The sequence below is a fragment of the Scyliorhinus torazame genome, chromosome 5 (genome assembly GCF_047496885.1).
Source record: "Scyliorhinus torazame isolate Kashiwa2021f chromosome 5, sScyTor2.1, whole genome shotgun sequence".
NCBI lineage: Eukaryota > Metazoa > Chordata > Chondrichthyes > Carcharhiniformes > Scyliorhinidae > Scyliorhinus > Scyliorhinus torazame.
Window position 1 is genome coordinate 291,416,790 of NC_092711.1, and position 25,212 is coordinate 291,442,001.

Below are 25,212 nucleotides of genomic sequence, written 5' to 3' on the forward strand. Positions count from 1 at the left end.
ACAGAGGCAGGCGCGGAAGGAAAGAGTGCCCTCACAGCACAGGCCCGTCCGCAGATTGGTGAGCCCCGATCGTCGGCGAGGCCACCGTGAGGGCCCCCCCCTGGGGCCGGATCCCCCCCCCCCGAGGATTCACCTAGCCGGCCTACAGCCAGGTCCCGCCGTGATGGACCATGTCCATTTCACGCCGGCGGGACTGGCCAGGAAACAACAACCGCTCGGCCCATCGGGGCCCGGAGAATTGCTGGGGGGGGCCCGCTGCCAACGGCCCCCGACCGGCGCCGCGTCGACCCCGCCCCGCCCAAAATCCAGCGCCGAAGAATACGGCAGCCGGCGTCGGAGTGGCGGAGTGGGTTTCGTGCCTCCCCCCTAGGGATTTCCGACCCGGCCGGGGGGGGCAGAGAATCCCGCCCCATACGTTCTGTCCCTTTAACCAGGTCATTGGTCTGGATTGGAAATAGTTGAGGACCCACCACTGTTCCCTCGGGCACTCCACTTGTTACATCGCCAATGTTCATACTACTTAAATTAATTGAATCTCTGAGGTTGGGTTTAATAAACCCTGGAACAGACATATTGTGCCTTTATTTTCCTTATCATCAAATTTACTGAAATGGCAAGATTCATGTATTAAAGCAAAATGCAGCTTTGAAGTACAACTGTTTGTTGGTGTAATAACCTGCGCAGGTCTCATCCACCTGGGGATGATTGTTCCCCGTGTTCAATTGGACTGAGTTAACCCAGCACTAGCATAAAAGGCAGGCAGCTGTAGAGCCAGCTAAAAAGGAATGAGGACCCGGTGAAAGGGAACCGGGCCCTGTGTATGCATGATGCTGTTGCTGAAATAAAGGACTTTTCAGAAGCTCGTTGGTTTCAGTTCGATGTTTTGACCCTTGGCTCTCTCGACTACAGAAATCATGGCCTGAAAGTGTCGTTTTGCATCACAGTCCAGTGACCGTGTGTAGCTGTGATAAAGCAGATTTGCAGTTCTTAGCAGGTTTATTTAGCTACCTGCCTTTGCAATACTGGTAGATTTGATCAATTTCCATCCAATGTCTACATCAAACAGCTTTCTGTGTTTCATTCAAACCACCAATGCCCCTTGAGGTTGAATAGCCTCACACGTTTCAATTACAATATTACTGTTTCTTACAAGGGAGATATTGATGCTAATACCAGGTGCCTGAAATGGGATAATGTAGTGAGACCCATGAGGTGACCCGATTGATCTCCCCATGAGGCACGTGGAATACAAGCGCCCCCACTGGGGAGCAGAGGCCTAACAGCGGGACTCGTTTAATGGAACAGATAAAAGCAGGCCAGGGCCGGATGGTCCCAGCTGGGATTGGATGCACTGCCCATCGTGATGCGGCCTTGCTTTTGTTTAAATAAATAAACCAATGAGTTCAGCCTCCTCAGAACTCCTGTAAATATTGTACAGATGAGTATAGAAATTCACACAAAAACAGCACATGTACTCCGAATACCCGACTGTTTTTGTGTTTTAACCGCTTGAGTTAATTGTCTGCTCATCCCTGCATTCCAAGCCTGATGGCAGGAAGGTATTGGTGGGATGGGCAAACCCTTCATCAATTTCCCTCTGAAACCTTATTGTTTGTTTGCAATTGCTTTCAACATGCTGTCATGGACGGTATCACAGGATGCTAACAACCATTGTTAAACGTATGAACCTAAATTATTGAGGCTATTTCTTTTTTACCAGCCCTCCAGAGTTGTGCTGTGTGATAAAGCCCAGACTTACCATTCTGTAAGCCAACAGCATGCTGACTATTTACAGCGTACAAAAATTGTTGACCGCTTGCGTACTGGAAAATTTGGTAGGAAGATAACACTTTGAATTTTAGATCAGTTTCAGAATCCCTGAAGACTGGCTGCAACGTTGAGCCTGAGTACTTTGACCAGGTGACCCTGTACTTCAGCGACATCGTTGGTTTTACAACAATATCAGCAATGAGTGAACCCATTGAAGTGGTCGACCTCCTGAATGATCTCTACACTCTTTTTGATGCTGTGTTAGACGATCATGATGTCTATAAGGTAAGTAAATAACACTAGCAATTGCCAATGAATATTACTAGTTTTAGTTACAGATTCACAAGCCTGCAATTATTCCATTACTACTGCCAAGTTTGCTCTTTCTACCATCAATGTACAATTTATGTAGTTTTGCACCATTATGAGAAGAAGTAAGGGGTTCAGGCTTATGACGGTATGAGTTGACTGAAAGAGAAGGTATCCGCCCCATCACTATCAAGAGCCACCACCTCCTGTATTCTGTTTCTCACGAAGAGCTGGCAGATTCCCTACTTCCCCAGCCCAGCTAACGTTGGTTCACATTGGGCTACTAGGAAAGTCGCTCAGGTTTATTTACATTCAATTTTCCCTGCCTTACAGTGAGATCCTCGACTCATGGCTTCCACCTTCCTCAAGAGTGGTAATTGTGTAGGGAATCTCCAGAAAAGGCCTGCATCTTAACACACCAAGCTGTAGATCAAACTGAATTTACCCAAATGCTCAATCCTGTTGCACAAATCTAACATCTGGTAAGGCTATCAGACAAGTGGTGTGCATATCAGTGAGACAAGTTTGCAGGTTATTGGGAATGTGGTACGCAAGGATATAACATATGCATGAAGTCTATATGACTTCATAAGACACAGGAAGGAAGTGGAACCATTGCCAGGAATGTATCTGGAAGCTGTGCCTGTGTCCTCTGGTTTCCCTTTTCACACTGGAAGCTGCCTCCTTTTTCTATTTGCCACTTCACTGCTCATTACCAATTGGACCAAGACTGAGTGAAGCAGGATTCAACCTTTGCCTGTCCCATCACCAGAACATTCATCTATTGCTTTTTTAGAATAATATTTTATTAAGGTATTTGAAAATTTTTATAACAGTAACATAAACAATGACAGCAACATGGTAAAATAAACATTGCCTCACGAGCCCAATCTTCACGCACCTCAACCATACAACAACAATCTGTCCCCCTTCCCCAGAGAAAGTCGCCGAACGGCTGCCACTTCCGGGTGAACCCTAACATTGACCCTCTTAAGGCAAACTTTATTTTCTCGAGTCTGAGAAACCCAGCCATGTCACTAATCCAGGTCTCTGCACTCGGGGGCTTCGAGTCCCTCCACATTAACAAGATCCGTCTCCGGGCGACCAGGGAGGCAAAGGCCAAGACGTTGACCTCTTTCACCCCCTGAACTCCTGGCTCCTCTGACACTCCAAAGATCGCCACCTCTGGACTAGGAACCACCCGTGTTTTTATTACCATGGACATTGCCTTAGCAAAATCCTGCCCAAACCCTCTAAGCTTCAGGCATGCCCAAAACATGTGGGCATGATTTGCTGGGCTTCCCGTGCACATCGCAAACCTATCCTCAACCCTGAAGAACTTATTCATCCTATTCTCTGTCATGTGTGCCCGGTGGACTACCTTAAAATTGTATCAGGCTGAGTTCCGGTGACAGTGGGTGGGAGGCGGCCGCACAATGGAGCGCTCCCGCTCGGGAACGGCATTTTCGGGGCTTTAAGCCCGGTCCCAGGGTCCGCGGAGGCGGCAGAAGCAGGGAGAAGGCACGGAGGAGGCACTGTGAAGACACAGGAGGAAAAAATGAACAAAGAAAAATGTGCGAGGGTGAGCAAGAAAACGGCCGGAAAAAAAACAGCTGGAGGTCCGTCGGGGAGTGGAAAGGTCACTGCGGGGTCACCAGGAAAAATGGAGGCTGGAGCACCAGGGAAGGCCGCACTGCTTACGGCTGAAGAAATAACTAAGGTGATGGCTGCGGAATTTGAAAAGCAGTTGGCGCAGATTGCGAAATGCATGGAGACGGTGAGGAAGGAGATGAGGGAGGCTTTGAGTGTGCTGGTGGAGGAGGCGGTTTCCCCGGTGAGGACGGAGATAGCGAGCGCAGTGGCGGAGGTGCGAGAGCAAGGGGAGGCGCTGAAGGAAGTGGAGGAGACGTTATTGCAGCACGGTGATCAACTTGCCTCGATGGGGAAAGAGATGCGGAAGGTGATGGATACTAACCAGGATCTGCGAGGGAAAAATGGAAGACCTGGAAAACAGATCCAGGCGACAGAATTTGAGGATTGTGGGGCTGCCCGAAGGAGTTGAAGGACCGAAGCCGACTGAGTATTTTGCCGCGATGCTGGCAAAACTATTGGGGGAGGGGGAGGATCCCTCCCGATATGAACTGGATCGGGCTCATCGGTCGTGGAGACCTGTACCAAAGGCGAGTGAGCCGCCAAGGGCAGTGACTCTGTGCTTCCGTAGGTACAGGGTGAAGGAGAAGGTCCTGAGCTGGGCCAAGCAGAAGCGGGTGGTGCAGTGGGCTGGAGCTGGTATACGTGTATACCAGGACTTTACGGTGGAGCTGGCAAGGAGGTGGGCTGCCTTCAACCGGGTGAAGAGGGCACTGTACATTAGCAAGGTGCGGTGCGGCATTGTATATCCAGCGAAGCTGAGGGTGACATACAAGCTCAGGGACTTTTATTTTGGAACGGCGGAAGCAGCGGAGGAGTTTGTGAAAGCAGAAGGACTATGGCAGAACTGACAAATTAAGGAATGGCCATGTGCTGATGTAACCTCATGACTGTATTTTCTTCTTTTTTGTATCACTGCGCGTGGGTGTAGAGATTAAAGGAGCCAATGTGGTATATATTTGGACAAGGGACGGGACTTTCACTCCAAATGAGAGTTCTTTGGGGTGTAGGTGGATATGTGGGGTTTGTGTGCTAAAAGGGAATCTTTGGGCTTTCCTTGGGCCGGGCAAGTGGGAAAGGGACCCGGGCGGGGGCCTCCATGCTGGCCGGTTTAAGCCGGCCAGTGAACGGGAGTGAGGTGGGGGGAGGGGCTGCGGCCATCGGAGCCTGACAGAACAGGGTCCGCGTGGCCTAGCCGGGGTGGAAAGTTGGGGGGAAGGAACAGAGGTTGGGAGGAGGAGTTTTACAAGAGGCAGTGGACGGGAGGAGCTGGAGACCTGCTTGGGGGGGGGGGGGGGCTGTGTAAGATTAAGGGTGACTACGGGTAATCCCTGATTCCTTTTTGGCATTTGTTTATGTAAACATGCGGGTTGAGGTTCGGGGGTTGGTGGGTAGATGGGATCGTTGTTATTATGGGGACTGACGTATCTTGCTGATTATTGTTTATTGTTGATGGATGTAAGTGTGGGAGAAAATGTGAAAAAGGAGGAAAATAAAAAAAAATTTTAAATTGTATCAGGTTGAGCCTGGCACATGATGAGGAGGTATTAACCCTGCTTAGGGCAGCCGCCCATAGCCCCGCCTCTACCTCTCCTCCTAGCTCGTCCTCCCACGTGCATTTAAGCTCCTCCACCGGAGTTTCCTCCGCCTCCGAAAGCTCCTGGTAAATATCTGAGACCTTCCCCTCTCCCACCCAGGTGCTGGAGACTACTCTATCCTGTATCCCCCGTGGCAGCAGCAGCGGAAAGGCCGGAACCTGTTTTCTCAGGAAGTCTCGCACCTGCAAATACCTAAACCCATTCCCTGCTGGCAATTCAAATTTATCCTCCAAAGCTTTCAAGCTGGGAAAGCTCCCGTCTATAAATAGATCCCCCATCCTTCTAATTCTTGCCCTTTGCCAACTCCGGAACCCACCATCTAGCCTACCCGCTACAAACATGTGGTTATTATAAATCGGGGTCCAAATCGATGCTCCCTCCACTCCCTTGTATCTCCTCCACTGCCCCCAGATCCTCAGAGCCGCCACTACCTCCGGACTTGTGGAGTATCGGGCCGGCGAGAAAGGCAGAGGTGCTGTTACCAATGCTCCCAGACTGTTGTCTTTACATGACGCCGCCTCCATCTGCTCCCATGCCGACCCCTCCCCCACTACCCACTTCCTAATCATGGCTATATTAGCTGCCCAGTAGTAATTGCAAAGGTTCGGCAACGCCAACCCACCCTCCCCCTGACTGTGCTCCAGCAACACTTTCTTCACTCGCGGGGTTTTACCCGCCCACACAAAGCCCGAAATAATCTCATTCACCCGCTTGAAAAAGGCTTTAGGGATGAAGATGGAGAGGCACTGAAAGACAAACAGAAATCTGGGGAGGACCGTAATTTTCACGGTCTGTACCCTCCCCGCCAGTGATAACGGGGGCATGTCCCATCTCTTAAAGTCCCCTTCCATTTGTTCTACCAACCGGGATAGGTTTAACTTGTGTAATATCTCCCATTTCTGGGCCACTTGGATTCCCAGATATCAAAAGCTCATCCCTATCATTCTAAGCAGCAGCTCTCCCAATCTCTTCTCCTGTCCTCTGCCTGGATCGCAAACGTCTCGCTTTTCCCCATGTTCAATTTATACCCCGAAAAATTCCCCAAGATTCGCATTACTTCCCCCATCCCCTCCAACAGGTCCCCCTCCCCCCCCCTCTAACAAGGTCCCTGCAAGACAGATCAACCTTTAACCATCCACACAGCCCATTATTTCACATAGAGCTACTTAAATTTATACAATCCAGCTCCACAAATCGCTGCCACAGTGCTTCTCCAAGGCTTAAGTGTCTTTTAATTCTCCTCCAGCTTCATACTTCGTCTGGCGTTTCAAAGTAGAAGTCCCGTTCCTCATGTGTGACCCACAGACGGGCTGGGTACAGCATCCTGAACTTCACCCCCTTCTTAAAGAGGGTCGTTTTTGCCCGATTGAACCCAGCTCGCCTCTTGGCCAAATCCACTCCCAGGTCCTGATAGATGCGCAACTCACAGTTCTCCCACTTGCTGCTCCGTTCTTTCTTGGCCCACCGCAAAACGTGTTCATTGTCCATGAAACGGTGAAAACGTACCACCATGGCCCTCGGCGGCTCGTTCGCTCTGGGCTTCATCGCGAGGGCTCTGTGCGCTCTGTTCAATTCCAGGGGCCGAGGGAATGCCCCAGCCCCCATCAACTTCTCCAACATGTCTGTCACATAGGCCCTCGCCTCTGATCCCTAACTGCCTTCAGGGAGGCCAACAATTCTGAGATTCTGCCTCCTGCACCTATTCTCCAGGTCCTACAGCTTCTCCTGCATTCTTTTCTGGCGGTCGTTCATCATTCCCACCTTGCTTTCCAGCACGGTTATATACTCCACGTGCTCGGACAACTTTTGTTCGACCTCCTGGATCGCTCTCCCATGGGTTTCCTGATTCTGAACCATTTGATCAATCGAAGTCTTAATCGGATCCAGCGTGTCCTTCTTCAGCTTGGCGAAGCAATCCTTGAAAAACTTCACCAGCTGCTCTGTCGACCACTCTGCCGTCTCCTTTCTCTCCGCCATGCTGTCCCGTGTTACCAGCTCTGCTTGTGTCTCCCTTATAGGACTTTGTCTTCTTACACGGCCACTTCTGGTTCAATTCTCCATTCACTGGAGGGGGATTTTGCCTTACTGTCTCACTCTTCACTGATTTATCCCATTAAAAACCGGAGGAAAAAGGTCCAAAAGTCCGTTACAGGCAGGGGCTATCAAATGTGTGACCTACTCCTCCATGGCCGTCACCGGAAGTCAAATATTCATCTATTGTATAACCCAATTGATCACTGCTGGGCCATCATGCCACAGGAATGGGGAGTTTACAATACGGTAAATTATATTATGGTGGGAAGAAATAGTTTAATGAGAAATAATGCAATTTTACAAAGATAGCACAATCACTTACATTCCCTTAAGACTATTCGTTACACTATACCATTTATACATGTTGACCAATTTATTGCCCAATTCTACATCATCGTTAGATTTGTTTCTGCATTTTAATATCTGAATGGTACATGACTTTGGATAACCTTACCAACAAGATGTCAGTGACAAACAAAATTAGCCCTTCTGTCTAACCTGTCCCATCATTCCTTTGGTGATTTATGCCACCTCGTTCGTATTCACCAACCAGTGGAAATTGTTTTTGTACAACATTATCAATGCCCCCACATAATTTTGGACATCTCGATCAGATTTCCTCTTAATCCTCTCCGCTCTAATGAATAATCCTGGTTTGTGATTCCCTCTCTATAATTGAAGTTCAAAAAATTGGATAGGATCCAAAAATGGATAAACTTTGCACTTCCTTCTCACATACTCAGCTGCAACATGCAGCCAGTGCTCGTTGGACTGATGGATGGCTGGATATCTGTGCAAAGGGTACACAATCGTGCCACTTCGAACCAACCAGCAGGTCTTAAGAGAGACTGGAATAGTTAGGAATTCACTGCACAAGTGGCTCTGCTTTGGAAAAGACACAAACAGTACAAGATCAGGGAGCGTGTTCCAAGGTTTGCCAGAAAAGTACTGGAGGTCTTGTTGCAGGAGATCAACAGGGAAAAGAGGTTACATTTCCACAGGGAGTCAGGTTGCCCTCCAGACAGACCCTGAGAAGTTAATGGGAGCGATTAGCCATTCAGGTCAATGCCAAGCACTTGGAGGACGTGACAAAAGTGGTTTAAACACCTCACATAAGCTATAAGCCTCATCTCACAGCTTGCACAATCTGCCAGTTATTCAACCACGACAGGCCCATCACCCAAACACAGTGCACAGAACTTACTGACACACTTCCCTGTCTCTTGCAGGACAAAGTGACACCGCAGCATCTAAGGTGGGGAACAGGCATGGCTGCGTGTCTTGGTCCCAATGGATGGGATGGTGCTCCGCATCGTCAGAATGGCCATGATTGAGACCGTGGCCAGCGGCGGGGCTGAAACCATCAAAGTTAACCTTATGCTCTTCCTCACGTCCCACTTAACCCTCATCCCACAATCTCTTCTGAATCCAAGGTGCCCTTATTGTAAGCATGGTGCTCTTGCTCCAGCCTCCCAACACTGTAACCCTACCCTTGTGCCTTTCCCCTTTTAGATGCACAGGAACTGTAGCCTGGCCAGGCAGTAATACAGGAAGAGGAGGTGAACCAGGAGGAAAAGACAGATGATGATCAAACACTGTCCCTTAATCTCACATTTGCAGCCATCAATTCTGATATGGGCACTCTGTTAATAGGTAGCATAGAGTGGTATGAGCCAGGAGTGGCCTGCGGTAAGGTTAGAGGCAATGTATAGTGCAGGTTCCAGCTTCCCAGAGAGTGAGATTGCAAATGAGTTCTACTCATGCTCTTGACATCCATGAGCATCAAAGCAATAATGGTTTCTTCGCTTGTGACAATGATGTCAACCCTGAACCATAATAAACAACTGAACGCTATTTATTTAGCAATCCTGAATCAAAATACCATCCGCTCCCGGAATTCAAATCATAGTCACTGAAGAACTCCAGTAATTGCACCTCGAATGCACATTCACAATATTAAAGCTGATTCCCTGGCTAGAAAAGTGAATTCTTTCATTTCTTTTGTGCTTGGTTTCCATTTTATATCTGACTGAAGAGTGAACATCTTCTATTTTAAACCCGATTGTTTCAAAACCATATAAAACTAAATTCAAAAGTTCTATTTTCCCCAAATCTACCCTTTCAGTTCCTGGAAGCTGCTTGAGTTGACAGACCACATGGAATAACGTGTAGAAGTTAAAGAATGCTACAGGAACTCTAGCCGAATAATGGATGCTTCACAGGCTCAAAGGGCTAAATGGTCCAGCATTGTTCCTACCACTTATGCTGTTTCTTGTGTTCTTGTGTGTCGAGAGCCTGAAGACTGCCCTTACATATATATGAACTCACCTCGCCGAAAACATTTAAGGTTTTATCTATTTCTTGGCTGGCTCATTTGTAGAATAGAACTGCTGGGCTCAACTAGACAAAGTGGCTTTCAGGGGGATTAAATATACTTTGGGAAAATTCTACTGCAGAGAAGACATCATTATCATCAAGGAGAAGCTTCCGATAAAGAGTGGAAGAGCTTTTTCGCTGACTGTAAAATACAGTGGTGTTTCTGTTCTCAGTCAGGCCACCAGCCAAAACCTTACAACGTTCTCAGGAATCACCCCATACCCTCCGCGGGCGGTGCTGGTGCGGTTCCATCGGTTCGTCGATCGGGAGTGTGTGTTCAGGTGGGCCAAGAAGGAGAGGAGCAGCAGGTGGGAGAACGTGGGGGTTCGGATATACCAGGACTGGAGTGCGGAGGTGGAGAAGAAGAGGGCCGGGTACATACGAGCGAAGGCGGTGCTGCACAGGAAGGGGGTGAAGTTTGGCATGTTGCAGCCGGCGCGACTGTGGGTCACCTACAAGGACCGGCACCATTATTTTGAGTCTCCGAAGGAGGCGTGGGCCTTTGTTCAGGCCGAGAAGTTGGACACAGATTGAGGATCGGGATGGGCGATTGGGGACTGCGGTTGATATGTTATGTTTATTTTTGTTTCGAGGGGGGGGCCTTTGTATTGCTCTGGGTTTCTTTTTCTCTGTGTTTTTCTCTTTCGGGTGGGTGAGGATGGCTGGGGCGGGTTGGGCATTGTATTGGTTGGGTTGGTCGCGGGGACTCTTGGAGGGGGGAAGGTAAACGGAACAGGGGGGGTGGACGGCGGTGAGACGGGGCCCCGCGAGGGAGGGGGAGGCCCAAGTCAGGGGTGAGGGGACCGGGCCTGTAAAAGGAGCTGCGTCAGATGTGGCGGGGCCTGGTAGGTGGAAAGCGCGGGCTTTTTCCCGCGCTGAAGACTGGAGGGGGCGGGGCCGGGGTGGGGAAGCGAGGATTGTTTCCCGTGCTTAGAACGGGAGGGGGAGAGCCTATGGATGGGGATGGGAGAGGAGGGTTGGGGGGGGTTAGGAAGGGGGGGTGGGGGGGGTTGGGGGGGGTTGGGGGGGTTGGGTGGGGTGGGTGGTGGGGGTGGGGGGGTGGGGGGTGGGGGGTGGTGGGGGGGTTGGGTGGTGGGGGGGTGGTGGGGGGGTGGGGGGGGTTGGGTGGTGGGGGGGTTGGGTGGTGGGGGGTGGTGGGGGGGTGGTGGGGGGTTGGGTGGTGGGGGGGTTGGGTGGTGGGGGGGTTGGGGGGGTTGGGGGTGGGTGGGGGGGTTGGGTGGGGAGGTTGGGGGGGTGGGGGAGGGTGGGGGGGATGGGGGTGGGGGGGTGGGGGTGGGGGGGTTGGGTGGGGGGGGTGGGGGTGGGGGGGTGGGGGGGTGGGGGTGGGGGGGTTGGGTGGAGGGGGTTGGGTGGGGTTGGGGGGGGTTGGGTGGGGGTGGGGGAGGGGGGGTGGGGGGGTTGGGGGGGTGGGGTGCGGGGGGGTTGGATGGGGGTGGGGGGGTTTGGGTGGGGGGGGTTGGGTGGGGGGGTGTTGGGTGGGGGGGGTTGGGGGGTGGGGTGGGGGGGGTTGGGTTGGCGGGTGGGGTGGGGGGGTTGGGTTGGGAGGGGTTGGGTTGGGGGGTGGGGTGGGGGGGTTGGGGGGTGGGGTGGGGGGGTTGGGGGGGTGGGTGGGGGGGGTTGGGTGGTGGGGGTGGGGTTGGGTGGTGGGGGGGGTTGGATGGTGGGGGGGGTTGGGTGGTGGGGGGGCTGTTGGGTGGTGGGGGGGTGTTGGGTGGTGGGGGGGTGGAATCGACTTGCTGTTGCTATGGTCAAGGAGGAGCTGGAGCGAGTGGGGGGGTGTTGGGTGGGGGGGGTTGGGTGGGGGGGGTTGGGTGGGGGGGGTTGGTTGGGTTAGGGTTGGGGGGGTGGGGGGGTGGGGGAGGGTGGGGGTGGGGGGGGGTTGGGTGGGGGTGGGGGGGTGGGGGTGGCGGGGGGTGAAGGGGTGGGTGGGGTTGGGGGGTGGGGGGGTTGGGTGGGGGGATTGGGGGGTGGTTGGGGGGGTTGGGTGGGGGGCAGGGGGGTTGGATGGGGGTGGGGGGGGTTGGGGGGGTGGGGGGGTGGGGGGGGGGGTGGGGGGGTGGGGGGGGGGTGGGGGGGGGTTGGGTGGTGGGGGGGTTGGATGGTGGGGGGGGGTTGGGTGGTGGGGGAGGTGTTGGGTGGTGGGGGGGTGTTGGGTGGTGGGGGGTGGAATCGACTTGCTGTTGCTATGGTCAAGGAGGAGCTGGAGCGAGTGGGGGGGTGTTGGGTGGGGGGGTTGGGTGGGGGGGGTTGGTTGGGGGGGTTGGGTGGGGTGGGGGGGTGGGGTGGGGGGGTGGGGTGGGGGGGGTTGGGTGGTGGGGGGGGTGTTGGGTGGTGGGGGGGTGTTGGGTGGTGGGGGGTGGAATCGACTTGCTGTTGCTATGGTCAAGGAGGAGCTGGAGCGAGTGGGGGGGTGTTGGGTGGGGGGGTTGGGTGGGGGGGGGGTTGGTTGGGGGGGTTGGGTGGGGTGGGGGGGTGGGGTGGGGGGGGTGGGGTGGGGGGGGTTGGGTGGGGGGGTGGGGGAGGGGGGTTGGGGGGGGTTGGGTGGGGGTTGGGGGGTTGGGGGGGGGTGTTGGGTGGTGGGGGGGGGTTGAATCGAGTTGCTGCTGCTATGGTCAAGGAGGAGCTGGAGCGAGTGGGGGGGTTGGGTTGGGGGGGGTGGTTGGGGGGGATTGGGGGGGGTTGGGTGGGGGGGGTTGGGTGGGGGGGGGTTGGGGGGTTGGGTTGGGGGGGGTTGGGGGGGTTGGGTTGGGGGTGGTTGGGGGGGTTGGGTTGGGGGGGGTTGGGGGGGTGTTGGGTGGTGGGGGGGTGGAATTGAGTTGCTGCTGCTATGGTCAAGGAGGAGCTGGAGCGAGTGGGGGGGGGTTGGGGGGTGGTTGGGGGGGTTGTGGGGGAGTTGGGGGGGGTTGGGGCGGTTGGGTTGGGGGGGGTTGGGGGTGGGGGGGTTGGGGGGTGGGGTGGGGGGGTTGGGTTGGGGGGTGGGGTGGGGGGGTTGGGGGGGTTGGGGGGGTTGGGTTGGGGGGGGTTGGGGGTTGGGGTGTGGGGTGGGGGGGGTTGGGTTGGGGGGGGTTGGGGGGTGGGGTGGGGGGGTTGGGTTGGGGGTTGGGGGGGTGGGGGGGGTGGGTTGGGGGGTGGGGGTGGGGTTGGGTGGTGGGGGGTTGGATGGTGGGGGGGTAGGGTGGTGGGGGGGGTTGGGTGGTGGGGGGGTTGGGTGGTGGGGGGGTGTGGGGGGGTAGGGTTGTGGGGGGGGTTGGGTGGTGGGGGGGGTTGGGTGGTGGGGGGGGTGTTGGGTGGTGGGGGGGTGGAATCGAGTTGCTGCTGCTATGGTCAAGGAGGAGCTGGAGCGAGTTGGGGGGGGTCGAGACGGGGGTATGCCGCTGTGGGGAACGGGTGGGGTGCGGGTTCGTGGCTGGCCGAGGAGGGGTCATGGCTAGTCGGCGGGTAGGGGGGCGGGTAGCCCCCTGATCCGGCTGATAACCTGGAATGTAAGGGGACTGAATGGGCCGGTTAAGCGGGCCCACGTGTTTGCGCACCTGAAGGGGCTCAAGGCGGATGTGGTTAGGCTTCAAGGGACACACCTGAAGCTGGCAGACCAGGTAAGATTGAGGAAAGGGTGGGTAGGTCAGGTGTTTCACTCTGGGCTGGATGCCAAAAATCGAGGGGTGGCGAACTTGGTGGGAAAGAAGGTGTCATTCGAGGTGTTGAGTATTGTGGCAGATAATGGCGGTAGGTACATAATGGTAAGTGGTAAGTTGCAGGGAGAGAGCGTGGTACTGGTCAATGTGTATGCCCCGAACTGGGACGATGCGGGTTTTATGCGGCGTATATTGGGTCGGATCCCAGACTTGGAAGTGGGGGGCCTAATCATGGGGGGAGACTTTAACACGGTGCTGGATCCGGCACTGGATCGCTCCAGGTCTAGGACAGGTAGGAAGCCGGCGGCGGCTAGAGTGCTGAGGGGGTTTATGGACCAGGTGGAAGGGGTGGACCCTTGGAGATTTGCAAGGCCGGGGCTAGGGAATTCTCATTCTTCTCACATGTCCATAAGGCTTATTCCCGAATTGACTTTTTCATTTTGAGTAGGGCGCTGATAGCGAGAGTAGAGGATACTGAGTATTCGACAATAGCCATTTCGGACCATGCCCCGCATTGGGTGGACTTGGAGATGGGGGAGGAGAGGGACCAGCGCCCGCTGTGGCGCTTGGAGGTGGGGCTGTTGGCGGACGAGGAGGTGAGCGAGCGGGTCCGAGGAAGTATAGAGAGGTACTTGGAGACCAACTAAACGGGGAGGTCTGAGTAGGGATGATATGGGAGGTACTGAAGGCGGTGGTGAGGGGAGAGCTGATCTCCATTAGGGCCCACAAGGAGCGGGGGGAGAGAGAGAGGCTGGTGGGGTAGATGGTGAGGGTAGACTGGAGGTATGCGGAGGAGCCCGAGGAAGGAATGTTGAGGAAGAGGCGTAGCCTCCAGGCCGAATTCGACCTGGTGACCACCAGGAAGGCGGAGGTGCAGTGGAGGAAGGCCCAGGGGGTGATTTACGAGTATGGGGAAAAGGCAAGCCGGATGCTGGCGCATCAGCTTCGGAAGCGGGATGCAGCTAGGGAGGTCGGGGGAGTCAAGGACAGGGGAGGGAGTGTGGTGCGGAGTGGGGTTGGCATCAATGGGGTCTTCAGGGACTTTTTCGAGGAATTGTACCGATCCGAGCCCCCATGGGAGGAGGGAGGGATGGGCCGCTTCCTGGACCAATTGAGGTTTCCGAAGGTGGAAGAGGGACTGGTGGCGGGATTGGGGGCCCCGATTGGGCTGGAGGGGCTGATCAAAGGGATAGGAAGCATGCAGGCGGGGAAGGCACCGGGGCCGGACGGTTTCCCGGTCGAATTCTATAAAACATATATGGACCTGTTGGGCCCGCTGTTAGTCAGGACCTTTAATGAGGCAAGGAAGGGTGGGACTTTACCCCCGACGATGTCCCGGGCACTGATCTCTTTGATCCTGAAGCGGGACAAGGATCCCCTGCAATGTGGGTCTTACAGACCGATTTCCTTGCTAAATGTAGATGCCAAGGTGCTGGCGAAGGTCTTAGCTACGAGGATTGAGGATTGTGTGCCGCAGATCATTCATGAAGACCAGACGGGGTTTGTGAAGGGGAGACAGTTGAACACGAATGTGCGGAGGCTTTTGAACGTTATCATGATGCCGGCGAGGGAGGGGGAGGCGGAGATAGTGGTGGCGATGGACGCTGAGAAAGCCTTCGATAGGGTAGAGTGGGGGTACCTGTGGGAGGTGCTGAAGAGGTTTGGGTTTGGGGAGGGGTTTGTCAGGTGGGTTAGGCTGTTGTATGAAGTCCCGATGGTGAGTGTGGCCACAAACCGGAGGAGGTCCGAGTACTTTCGTTTGCACCGAGGGACGAGACAGGGGTGTCCCTTGTCCCCCCCTGCTCTTTGCACTGGCGATTGAACCCCTGGCGATGAGGGAGTCAAGGAACTGGAGGGGGTTGGTGCGGGGTGGGGAGGAGCTTAGGGTGTCGCTTTATGCGGACGACCTGCTGCTGTATGTGGCGGACCCGGTGGGAGGAATGCCGGAGGTAATGAGGATTCTTAGGGAATTCGGGGACTTTTCGGGGTACAAGCTCAACATGGGGAAGAGCGAGCTGTTCGTAGTTCAGCTAGGGGACCAGGAGAGGGGGATTGGCGAGCTCCCACTAAAAAAGGCGGAGAGGAGCTTCAGGTATTTGGGGGTTCAGGTGGCCAGGAGCTGGAGGGCCCTGCATAGGCTTAATTTTACAAGGCTGGTGGAGAAAATGGAGGAGGAGTTCAAGAGGTGGGACGCGTTGCCGCTGTCCCTGGCGGGTAGGGTGCAGTCAATCAAAATGACGGTGCTCCCAAGGTTTTTGTTCCTGTTCCGGTGCCTCCCCGTGTTTATCCCGAAGGCTTTTTCAGGCGGGTTAACAGGAGTATAACAGGGTTTGTGTGGGCGCGAGGGACTCCGAGGGTGAGAAGGGTGTTCCTGGAGCGGAGTAGAGATAGGTGGGGGCTGGCACTGCCCAACCTCTGTGGGTACTACTCGGCCGCCAATGCAACGATGGTGCGCAAGTGGGTGATGGAGGGGGAGGGGGCTGCATGGAAGAGGCTGGAGACGGCGTCTTGTGTGGGTACGAGTCTGGGGGCGTTGGCAACGGCGCCGCTGCCGCTCCCTCCAAGGAGGTATACCACGTCCCCGGTGGTGGTGGCTGCCCTCAAAATCTGGGGGCAGTGGAGGCGGCACAGGGGGCAAGTTGGGGCCTCGGCGTGGACCCCATTGTGGGGGAACCACCGGTTCGCCCCAGGAAGAACAGGTGGAGGGTTTTCGGGGTGGCACAGGGCAGGGATACGAAAGTTGGGGGACCTGTTTATGGACGGGAAATTCGTGAGCCTGGGTGAGCTGGAGGAGAAGTACGGGCTTCCCCCGGGGAACACCTTCAGGTACTTACAGGTAAGGGCGTTTGCCAGACGGCAGGCGGTGGAATTCCCGCGGCTACTGCCACACACAGTACAGGACAGGGTGCTCTCGGGCGGGTGGGTGGGAGTGGGGAAGATCTCGGAAACTTACCAGGTAATGCAGGAGGAGGCCTCAGTGGTGGAGGTAAAAGGTAGGTGGGGGGAGGAGTTGGGAGAGGAAATTGAGGAAGCAACGTGGGCAGATGCCCTGGGGAGGGTGAACTCTTCCTCATCGTGCGCGAGGCTCAGCCTCATACAGTTTAAGGTGCTGCACAGGGCACACATGACCGGGACAAGGATGTGCTGGTTTTTTGGGGGTGAGGACAGGTGTGTTAGGTGCTCAGGGAGCCCCGCAAATCACACCCATATGTTCTGGGCATGCCCAGCGCTGGAGGAATTTTGGAAGGGCGTAGCGAGGACGGTGTCGAGGGTGGTAGGATCCAGGGTCAAACCGGGCTGGGGGCTCGCAATATTTGGGGTGGCAGAGGAGCCGGGTGTGCAGGAGGCGAAAGAGGCCGGTATTCTGGCCTTTGCGTCCCTGGTAGCCCGGCGAAGGATTCTCCTTCAGTGGAAGGATGCGAGGCCCCCAAGCGTGGAATCCTGGATCAGCGATATGGCAGGGTTCATTAAATTGGAGAGGGTGAAATTTGCCTTGAGGGGGTCGGTACAAGGGTTCTTTAGGCGGTGGCAACCGTTCTTAGACTTCCTGGCAGAACGACAGACATTGGTCAATGGCAGCAGCAACTCGGGGGGAGGGGGGGGGTGTGGGGGGGGGGATGTTACTTTATTTTTGTTTATGTTATTTACACTGAAGGGTGTGAGGGGGTGTATATACCTGTTGTGTTAAGTCGGGGTGTTAATGTTAATTTATTATTTATGTACAGGGGGGTATGGAGGGTTGCTTTTCTAGACTGTGTTTTGTACTTAACCCTGTTGGGTTCTTTTTTCATTTTGTTATTGCTGTTTTATGAAAACCTTTAATAAAAATTATTTTTTTTAAAAAAGAATCACCTCCTGCATCTACTGGTTGCTATTTTCAGGGTAGTTTTAGCAATACTTTGTTGCCAAAATATGTCCACTATCAATCCAGGAAAATTACAAAAAATTGGATTGAGTCAATTGTCTGTTCAACCCTTGGACGAGATGTTGAACAGAGGCTCCATCTGCCTGCTCCGATGGGTGCAAAAGATGTCATGGCACTATTTTGAAACCAAACACAGAAATTATCCCCGCCCGACCCTCAATCAACATAACATAAAAAAGTTTATCTGGTCATTATCACATTGCTGGGTGTAGGAGTTTGCTGTGTGCAAATTGGCTGCATTTTTTTTTTATTCGTTCATGGGATGTGGGTGTCACTGGCTGGGCCAGCATTTCTTACCCATCCCCATTTGCTCACTGGGCCATTTCAGAGGGCACTTTAAGCGTCAGCTACATTCCTGTGGATCCGGAGTCACGTGTAGGCCAGCCCAGGTAAGAATGGCAGATTGCCTGCCCTAGAGGACACCAGTAAACCAGCTGGGGTTTTATGACAATTGATAATGGTTTCATGATCATCATTAGACTTTTAATTCCTATTTTCTTTTATTGAATTCAAATTTCATCATCTGCTGTCTAGGGATTTGAACCCTGGTCCTCTGTTGCATTGCCCTGCGTTTCTGGGTTACTAGCTCAGTGACAATGGCACTACGCCATCGTCTCCCCTACAGTTTAAAAAGCATTTAATTGACTGTAAAGAACTTCAAGAAGTCCTGTGGTTATGAAAAGTGCTACAAAAGTTCAAGTCTTTTTTTTCTTTCAATTTTGTCACTTACCTGCAGACATGTCACTGCAAAGGCTACAATTGGAGGGTATGTGATCAGAATTGCATTAATGTGTTTGTGTTTGTCTGACACATAGGTGGAGACTATTGGGGATGCTTACATGGTTGCCTCTGGCCTCCCAACAAAGAATGGTAACAGGCATGCAGCCGAGATTGCAAACATGTCGCTGGATATCCTGAGTGCTGTAGGAACCTTTAAAATGAGACATATGCCAGATGTGCCCGTTAGAATAAGGATAGGTCTGCACTCAGGTAAGGCACTCCCTGTTGAATCATTTTGTGTCTGGTAAAGACTTAAAATTAAAAACTGTAAGATATCTTTGTGTATTTCACACCTCTGTTGTTGCAAAAAGCAGCAATCAGTTTATAGAACTAATCTTGTGGATTATGTGGATTTGGCCTATAGAAGAGACCAAACGTACTGGTACTTTCTAAAATCCAGGGACATTACAAAGACTTTTGAACAAGAGGTTGAACCAAAGGCCCATTTGTCACTCTACCAGGAGTAGGAAGAGATAACTGTTGCTAACTTTGGTTGGCTCTTAATTCGTTGCCCGTTGGGTCTTTACTGAATTTGCTCTGTTTCTATAACCTTTGTTCTAGAGTCGCCAGGTATCTTTATGATACCGCCACGAGGTTCAAGTACTGATCAATAACTCAACACACCAATTAGTAAGATTCAAATCAAAACACATTTATTATACACAGTAAATCACTACTCATTCATAAACTCTACTTTCTAGACTATTCTCTATCACTAAAAGGCCTATACTTAGCTTCGGAATTGGCCCACCAGGTCAGGGGAACAAATGGCCTTTCGTTCGATCTGAGTCTGCAGGATTCAAAAGCTGGTATGGACTGGTAGCTAGGAGCGCCTATCTCGTAGCGTGCGTTGACTGGAGACTTACTTGGTTGATGCGGCAGCTTAGACAGTTCACTCTCAAGGGTTGATTTGCGTTGCTGAGTGGCCCTGCCAAGAAGACCGATTTGAACTTGGGGGCTTTACTTTATAGTCCCAAGGGGCTTCCCGCCCCTTTGGGCGGACCCCGTACCTGGTTCTAAGTGATTGGACTGCGTTCCGATCACTTGGATCGATTTCTCCAATACTGGAGCCGTTCCCATCGCTGGGTGGTCCCTGAGTGTCCGTTGGCCTTCCTTTGTCTTGGCTCCTGCTGGTGCCGAGGAGTCTGGCTTGGCCTTATTCACCTTAAATGTTTCGATTGTTCCCGGGGATCGCTCATTAATATGCAGATGGCTGCTGGTTCCAGTGCTGTCTGGGCTTCTGCAAGTTCTAATACACAGGATTTCTGCACTTGCTAGTTTTTGCCTGTGTTGGCTGAATTTCCCTGTAGTCTTTGCGGTTCTCCATTTAAGTCGGGAAGTGGCCAACCCAGGTGGCTACATAACGCATCTCAACTAATGCAGTTAGGAGAGCAATATTGTTGGGAGAGCAATATTGGCTATATTACGCCTTGGCTGGAGAGGAGGGGAGCAGGGGAATCGGCCATTGCTCCCACTTCTGTTTTCCATCCAGTAACCCCTCCAGGAAAATGAATGTGTATGTGGATATTACATTTGAATAAGATACTGATTCCCTGTGATACTCTGCATGACTGAACGATTTGCAATATCCATTGTTACATGTGCGAAGATAGTTCATTGGATGGGGTAGCAGAGGGCTGGTGATGGCCTGGAGCAATCCCAGAAGATGAACTGGGGCCTACAGTTAAGGAGGGGGTGATAACTGACAATATGTTCTCAAGACCTTTTCCACCTGGATGGCCAAACATTAAAACCATAACTTTCACTTTCATTGCTTCGATAGAAGATTACAAGATATATTGATTTTTGTAGGGCCATCTGTTGCGGGAGTTGTGGGTCTCACCATGCCACGGTACTGTCTGTTCGGAGATACCGTCACTACAGCCTCACGCATGGAATCCACAGGGCGACGTGAGTAACCAACTTCAGTTCATTGGCTAGGATTCAGTGTAATTCAGGCAATATTGTCCGTATAGAAGCACAGGTGGAGACCCTGCTGTGCAGGGACATTTCATAGTTCAGAAAGGAAAGATGCAAATAGAAGGGGAAGTTTGAGATCATACGGGATGTTCTTGCATTGCAGCACTGTATATTGCACACTGCCTCTGGAGACATCCCATCCCGTCCCATGGGATTACATTTAAATTTCTTGCCCCAGTTTATGTGCGATATATTATATACTGTGAAAGTCAGGGGGCGGGATTCTACAGTCTGCCATCCGCGTTTTCCTGGGCGAGCAACATCATCAGCAATGGGATTCGCTGTTCCTGCCACCTGTCTATGGGATTTCCCGTTGTGGCCACCCCACACCGTCGGGAAACCCATGGGCGTAGGTGCGCTGCCGGCGCGATGGAGAATCCAGCACAGTGTGTTGGTTGCTGTTGTGCAAAAATCAAGGCTGGAATTCTCTGGCCGTTGAGATTTCCTGTTCCAGCCAGCAGCGATCCCCGCCCATGGGTTTCCCGGCGGAGACGGGCGGCTTCAAAAGGAAATCTCATTGACAAACGGCGGGAGTAGAGAACCCCACCATCAGCGAACGCGCGCCGCCGAGAAACATGCGCTGAAGGACTGGAGAATCCTGCCGCAAATCTCTTGGGTGGGATTCTCCGTCCAGCCAGCCCCGTTTTCCGGCGCGGTGCACCCCGCCGGCAGCGGGATCCTCGGTTCGGTAGCCGACCAATGGGGTTTCCCATTGTGACCCGCGGACGTGGGTGCGCTGCTAGCGAAGCGGAGGATCCCGCCGACGGAGAATCGCCCAGCTTATGTTGCATGAAAGGACAGTCACCATACCCCAGAGTGAAAGTCACACCCGCAGGTTGCTACAAACTCCTGTTGGACACAGGGTTGAATTGTCCCATCTGTGATTAAGTCTCGTAGTGGCTGCAAAACCCAGCGGGAAAATACACCATGTGCGGGATTCTCCATTGGCAGGATCCTCCGCTTCACCAGCAGTGCACCCATGCCTGTGGATGGCCACAATAGGAAACCCCATTGGCCAGCTGCAGGAACAGAGGATCCTGCTGGAGTTGCGCCATGCCGGAAAACGGGGCGTGCGGGACAGAGAAATCCACCCTCGATCTTCCGGTCCTGACCTCCTTAATTGTGCAAACACGTGTTTTGCACCTTTTTTTCATGGCGGGGCAGATCTGGATGGCGAGTATTCTGCCATTGTATCTGAGTACTATACTGAAAAGGCGCCCAACATCACTGACTCACTACTGAAGAAAGAAGGTGGACCTCCTGAAAATGAAAATAGATCTCCTAGAGCATTCTGAGGCTGGAAGATGGACATCCTGAGAATGAAGATGGATCTCCAGGAACATTCTGAGATTGGAAGGTGGACCCCCTTTATCACACTGAATCTGGAAGATTCACCTGTAGATGTTCCCCTCATTCTCTGCAGTGTTGTCCCCTGTCCAGGGTTGCTGACACAGCCCCAGGCATTGTTCAGGTGAGTCCTGACACCTGCACGTCACGTTTTTGCAGACATGTTTTGGACTGACGTGTTTTCCCGCTGGCGTTGCAGTCAGTTGGGCTTGGGTAGAAGATTCGAGCCGGGCCTTCATCTGCATCCCATTAAGGGGAAGCAAATCCATATCACGCTGGCCTCCAGCGGGATTCCCGATCTGCCATGACGGGCACCAGCGGAAAATCCCACTGGAAATTCACGCTGCTGCGAAACCGATTTTGGGGCTCCCCACCGAATTCTCCTCTCCCCCCCCCCACCCGCTATTGAACCCGCCAGCAGGGTTTTGGAATAATTTCGCCCAAAAGATACATGCTGGATTATATAGTAAACTGTAATATTATATCAATCTTGCCCGACAACCCTAATCCCAAATGTTGTTATGGAATATGTTCTTTAGGTTCCCTCATTTATTTGTTAACAAAAACCCACCAACGCTCCCTCATTTTGGTGGAGTCTCCTGTCTCAAAGTTAATTTTAAACACTTCTCGATGTGTCTGAGTTTTGACTATGTCAGTCATTCCCATCATTTCTCTTGCTCTCCCAGGCATTTGAATTGTTTCATGCTCTATGCCTGTCTCCACCTCATTCATCTGCTTTCTCCTGCTCTCTACTGAAACAATGGCGAGGAGCAGAAGCAATGCTATCTTCCTCGGGAAGAAACAGGCAGCATGTAACACAGGCACAAAGGGTGGGGAGAGTTCATTAAAAATAAATTGCTCTTTTAGAAATTATCTTTGCTCCGAGTGCCATCTGGCTGCCTGGGGTGCAAAATGTGTCCACTAATGTAAAATCATTTGAATTATTGAACTGGGTAGCTACACTGCCTGGTGTGTGAGTGAGCTGTAAGAAGTTCCCAAGCTAAAACCAGCAGCCGTTGGAGTGAATTTAATTCTCAGGGTGGTGGGCCTGCCCGTTGGCTAGAGAGCTGGTGGCAACTCCATCGTGACCATTCTGGGCCCCCAACCCAATTTAACACCGACCAGTACTTTTCAGGTTGGGGGTGGAGGTCCTAGATGTTGCCCAGGCGGATAGCCTGCCTCTGAGAGCTGGCCACCACGCTATCAGAAGAGGTGCCCACTGCTGGTACTGAATAGGTCCAGATTGAAGAGCATCGCCGGAGATTAGATTGAAGGTAAGTAAGTCAGGATCACTGGGGCCAGCCAGAGAGGTTTAGTTTTAAGGACACAAGGTCTCTCTGTTGGGCGTAGGCTGCCCAAATAGAATGACGGCCCCCACTTACACCATGTTGCAGACATACCCGTCAACGTTTACTTGGCGAGTTGCCCACAAGACATATTCTCCACTCCATGCTGTTGAATACTCACAGCAGCGGGATAAATACCGTAGAGGGTATTTAAGATCCTCTGTTGATTCTGGGCAGGAACACCATCTTGACCCTTCCTACTCTGGGGGGGGGGGGGAGAGAATATGGAGAAGGGGGGGGGGGGGTGTCCCTCGTTCGATGCCTACTCAAAGGTTGGAAAAGAGGGGTGGTGGGCTGCTGAGGACCACCCGTGTCTTTGCAGACAATGCCCTTCTCCTTCCCCTAAAGCCCCCAAACCCTCCTGCCATCAGTCACCTGTGCCTCAGTCCATGATGATCCGAGGATTCGAGTGGAGGCAGAACTTGCAGCAGCCTCCTGGGTGATGCTGTTAAGCAATCGAGAGCAGGTGATTCTTTCGTCCTCATGGTCCCCCATCCCTGGGGTCCTTGACCCTGGGCGAGGGCCTGCTGCTGACCAGTTACGTGCCTAATTGGTGTTTCCTAATTTCATTCCTGAAAAGTCTGGCTCTAATTTTTAGACTATGTTCTCTAGTCCTAGACTCCCCAACCAGAGCAAATAGTTTCTCCATCTACAACAGAAAATGTGAATCAAATCACCCACGAACCTTCTAAACTCCAGGAAATGCAAACCAGCTTGGGGACCTTCACCGCTTAATATAATCCTTGAAGTGCAGACATATTGCTAATAAGTCGACACTGCATTCCCTCCATATTTCCTTCTTAAAGATAGTGGGGCGCAATTCAACCAACAAGTTCTGAGCGCGCGATTCAACATAATGGAAACAAAGTCCCAAAGTAAGCACATTTAGCTGCGTGTTTCCCGACGATCAGTGCTCTCATCAGAAGTGCAGCCGCACTGTAGGAAAAGGAGGGGAATAGCAGAGTTCACCCCAAACAAAGGATACATATACCGTGGCCTTTGGCACCCTCCCAGGCACACTCTTCGTATAAGAACCGAGGCCTCACCGGTGACACTATCAGCTAGCCCACCCCTCAGGACCACCAGCTGTTGCCAAGCCTTGCCTGCCCACTGTGTCCCTACTCCTGCCACAGCACAAGTTGTCACAACCTGTGTGTCACGCCCAGGACCCACATCACACTGCAGCTCTGCTCCCAGCGGATGCACACTTCCCTGCCCCACCTCTGTCTGTAAGACCGGCCCACACACAAGCCTCTAAGCAGGGGGGAGGTGGTGGCACACGGTGACCCTCTCCACCACACACCCAGGTGCTTACCTGCTGTTGGGATAACGCACAGCACACCCAATGGAGACACCCACAGTAGACCCACTGGGCAAACTGGACATGGGCTGTAGAGACCATCGGGGCCACTGGTTGCGGCAGCCACCGGTACCCCTGTTGCCAAGGACTGGTGGTGAGGATAGAGGCTCGCCAGGGCCACCCACTGATGGGGACAGGGTTTCAGTGTGGAAGGCAACATATCGGGGGAACGACTGAGGGGTCGGGTGGGTTTTTGGGGACATGTGGAGGGCTGAGCTGAACTGCAATTCAAGATCACCATGTAGCCTAAATAGGGCTGATTTAGCACAGTGGGCTAGACAGCTGGTTTGTGATGCAGAACAAGGCCAGCAGCGCGGGTTCAATTCCCATATTGGCTGAGAATTCTGAATTCTCCCTGTGTACCCGAACAGGCGCCGGAATGTGGCGGCTAGGGGCTTTTCACTGAAATGTAAACCTACTTGTGACACTAAAAGATTATTATTATTATTAGCCTGTTGGATCGGGAAATGCAAGGGGATAATCATCTTGCTGACATGTCGTCTTCTCTTTCCCTCCGTCATGTAAATGGAATTTGGATTGCAGCCAGTAATTCTCGCTGTATATCTGGCTGCCGCTGCTATAGCGAATGCACGGAGGCTGGAGGCACAGGACGTGCTCGGGGAGTACCCTGCCCAAGGGGAGCCTGCCAAAAAAAAGCAGGGGGCAGCCATTGAGCCTGGAGAGCTGGCCATCCAACAGGCCGAGGAGGAGGAGGAGGAGGTGCGAGGGAGGCGCCGCATTTGGGCACGTGTATACCGTCATGCTTGTCATCCGAAGACCTGCCAGACCTTGTGTGGCACCAGAGACTCTGCCTATCCAGGGTGACCCTGCACCACCGTTCACAGGTGCATCCATGCTGTCATGGGTGCCCTATTTGCCCGGGCAGCGGACTATATCACCTGCAGTCTGGACCAAGCCTCCAGGTTGCCTGGGAAGTGGGATTCACCGCCATCGCTAACATGCCCCAGGTCCAGAGACTGATGGACAGGGCACATGTCCCCCTTTGGGAACCACTCATCGGGGAGGTGCCCTTTATAAATTGCATTCCCTGAACATGCAGTTGGTGTGCGACCACCAGCTGCAC

At 53.2% G+C, this 25,212-nt stretch overlaps 1 protein-coding gene across 1 annotated transcript in view; it reads left to right on the forward strand.

Annotated features, from left to right (window-relative positions):
- Nucleotides 1-25,212, forward strand: part of LOC140421205 (retinal guanylyl cyclase 2-like) — a 122,040-nt gene that overhangs the window by 73,258 nt on the left and 23,570 nt on the right. Inside the window, exons 14-16 of the mRNA XM_072505735.1 lie at nucleotides 1,863-2,055; nucleotides 18,131-18,305; nucleotides 19,908-20,006. Of these exons, the coding sequence (XP_072361836.1) occupies nucleotides 1,863-2,055; nucleotides 18,131-18,305; nucleotides 19,908-20,006 (467 nt within the window). The remainder of the gene's footprint in view (nucleotides 1-1,862; nucleotides 2,056-18,130; nucleotides 18,306-19,907; nucleotides 20,007-25,212) is intronic.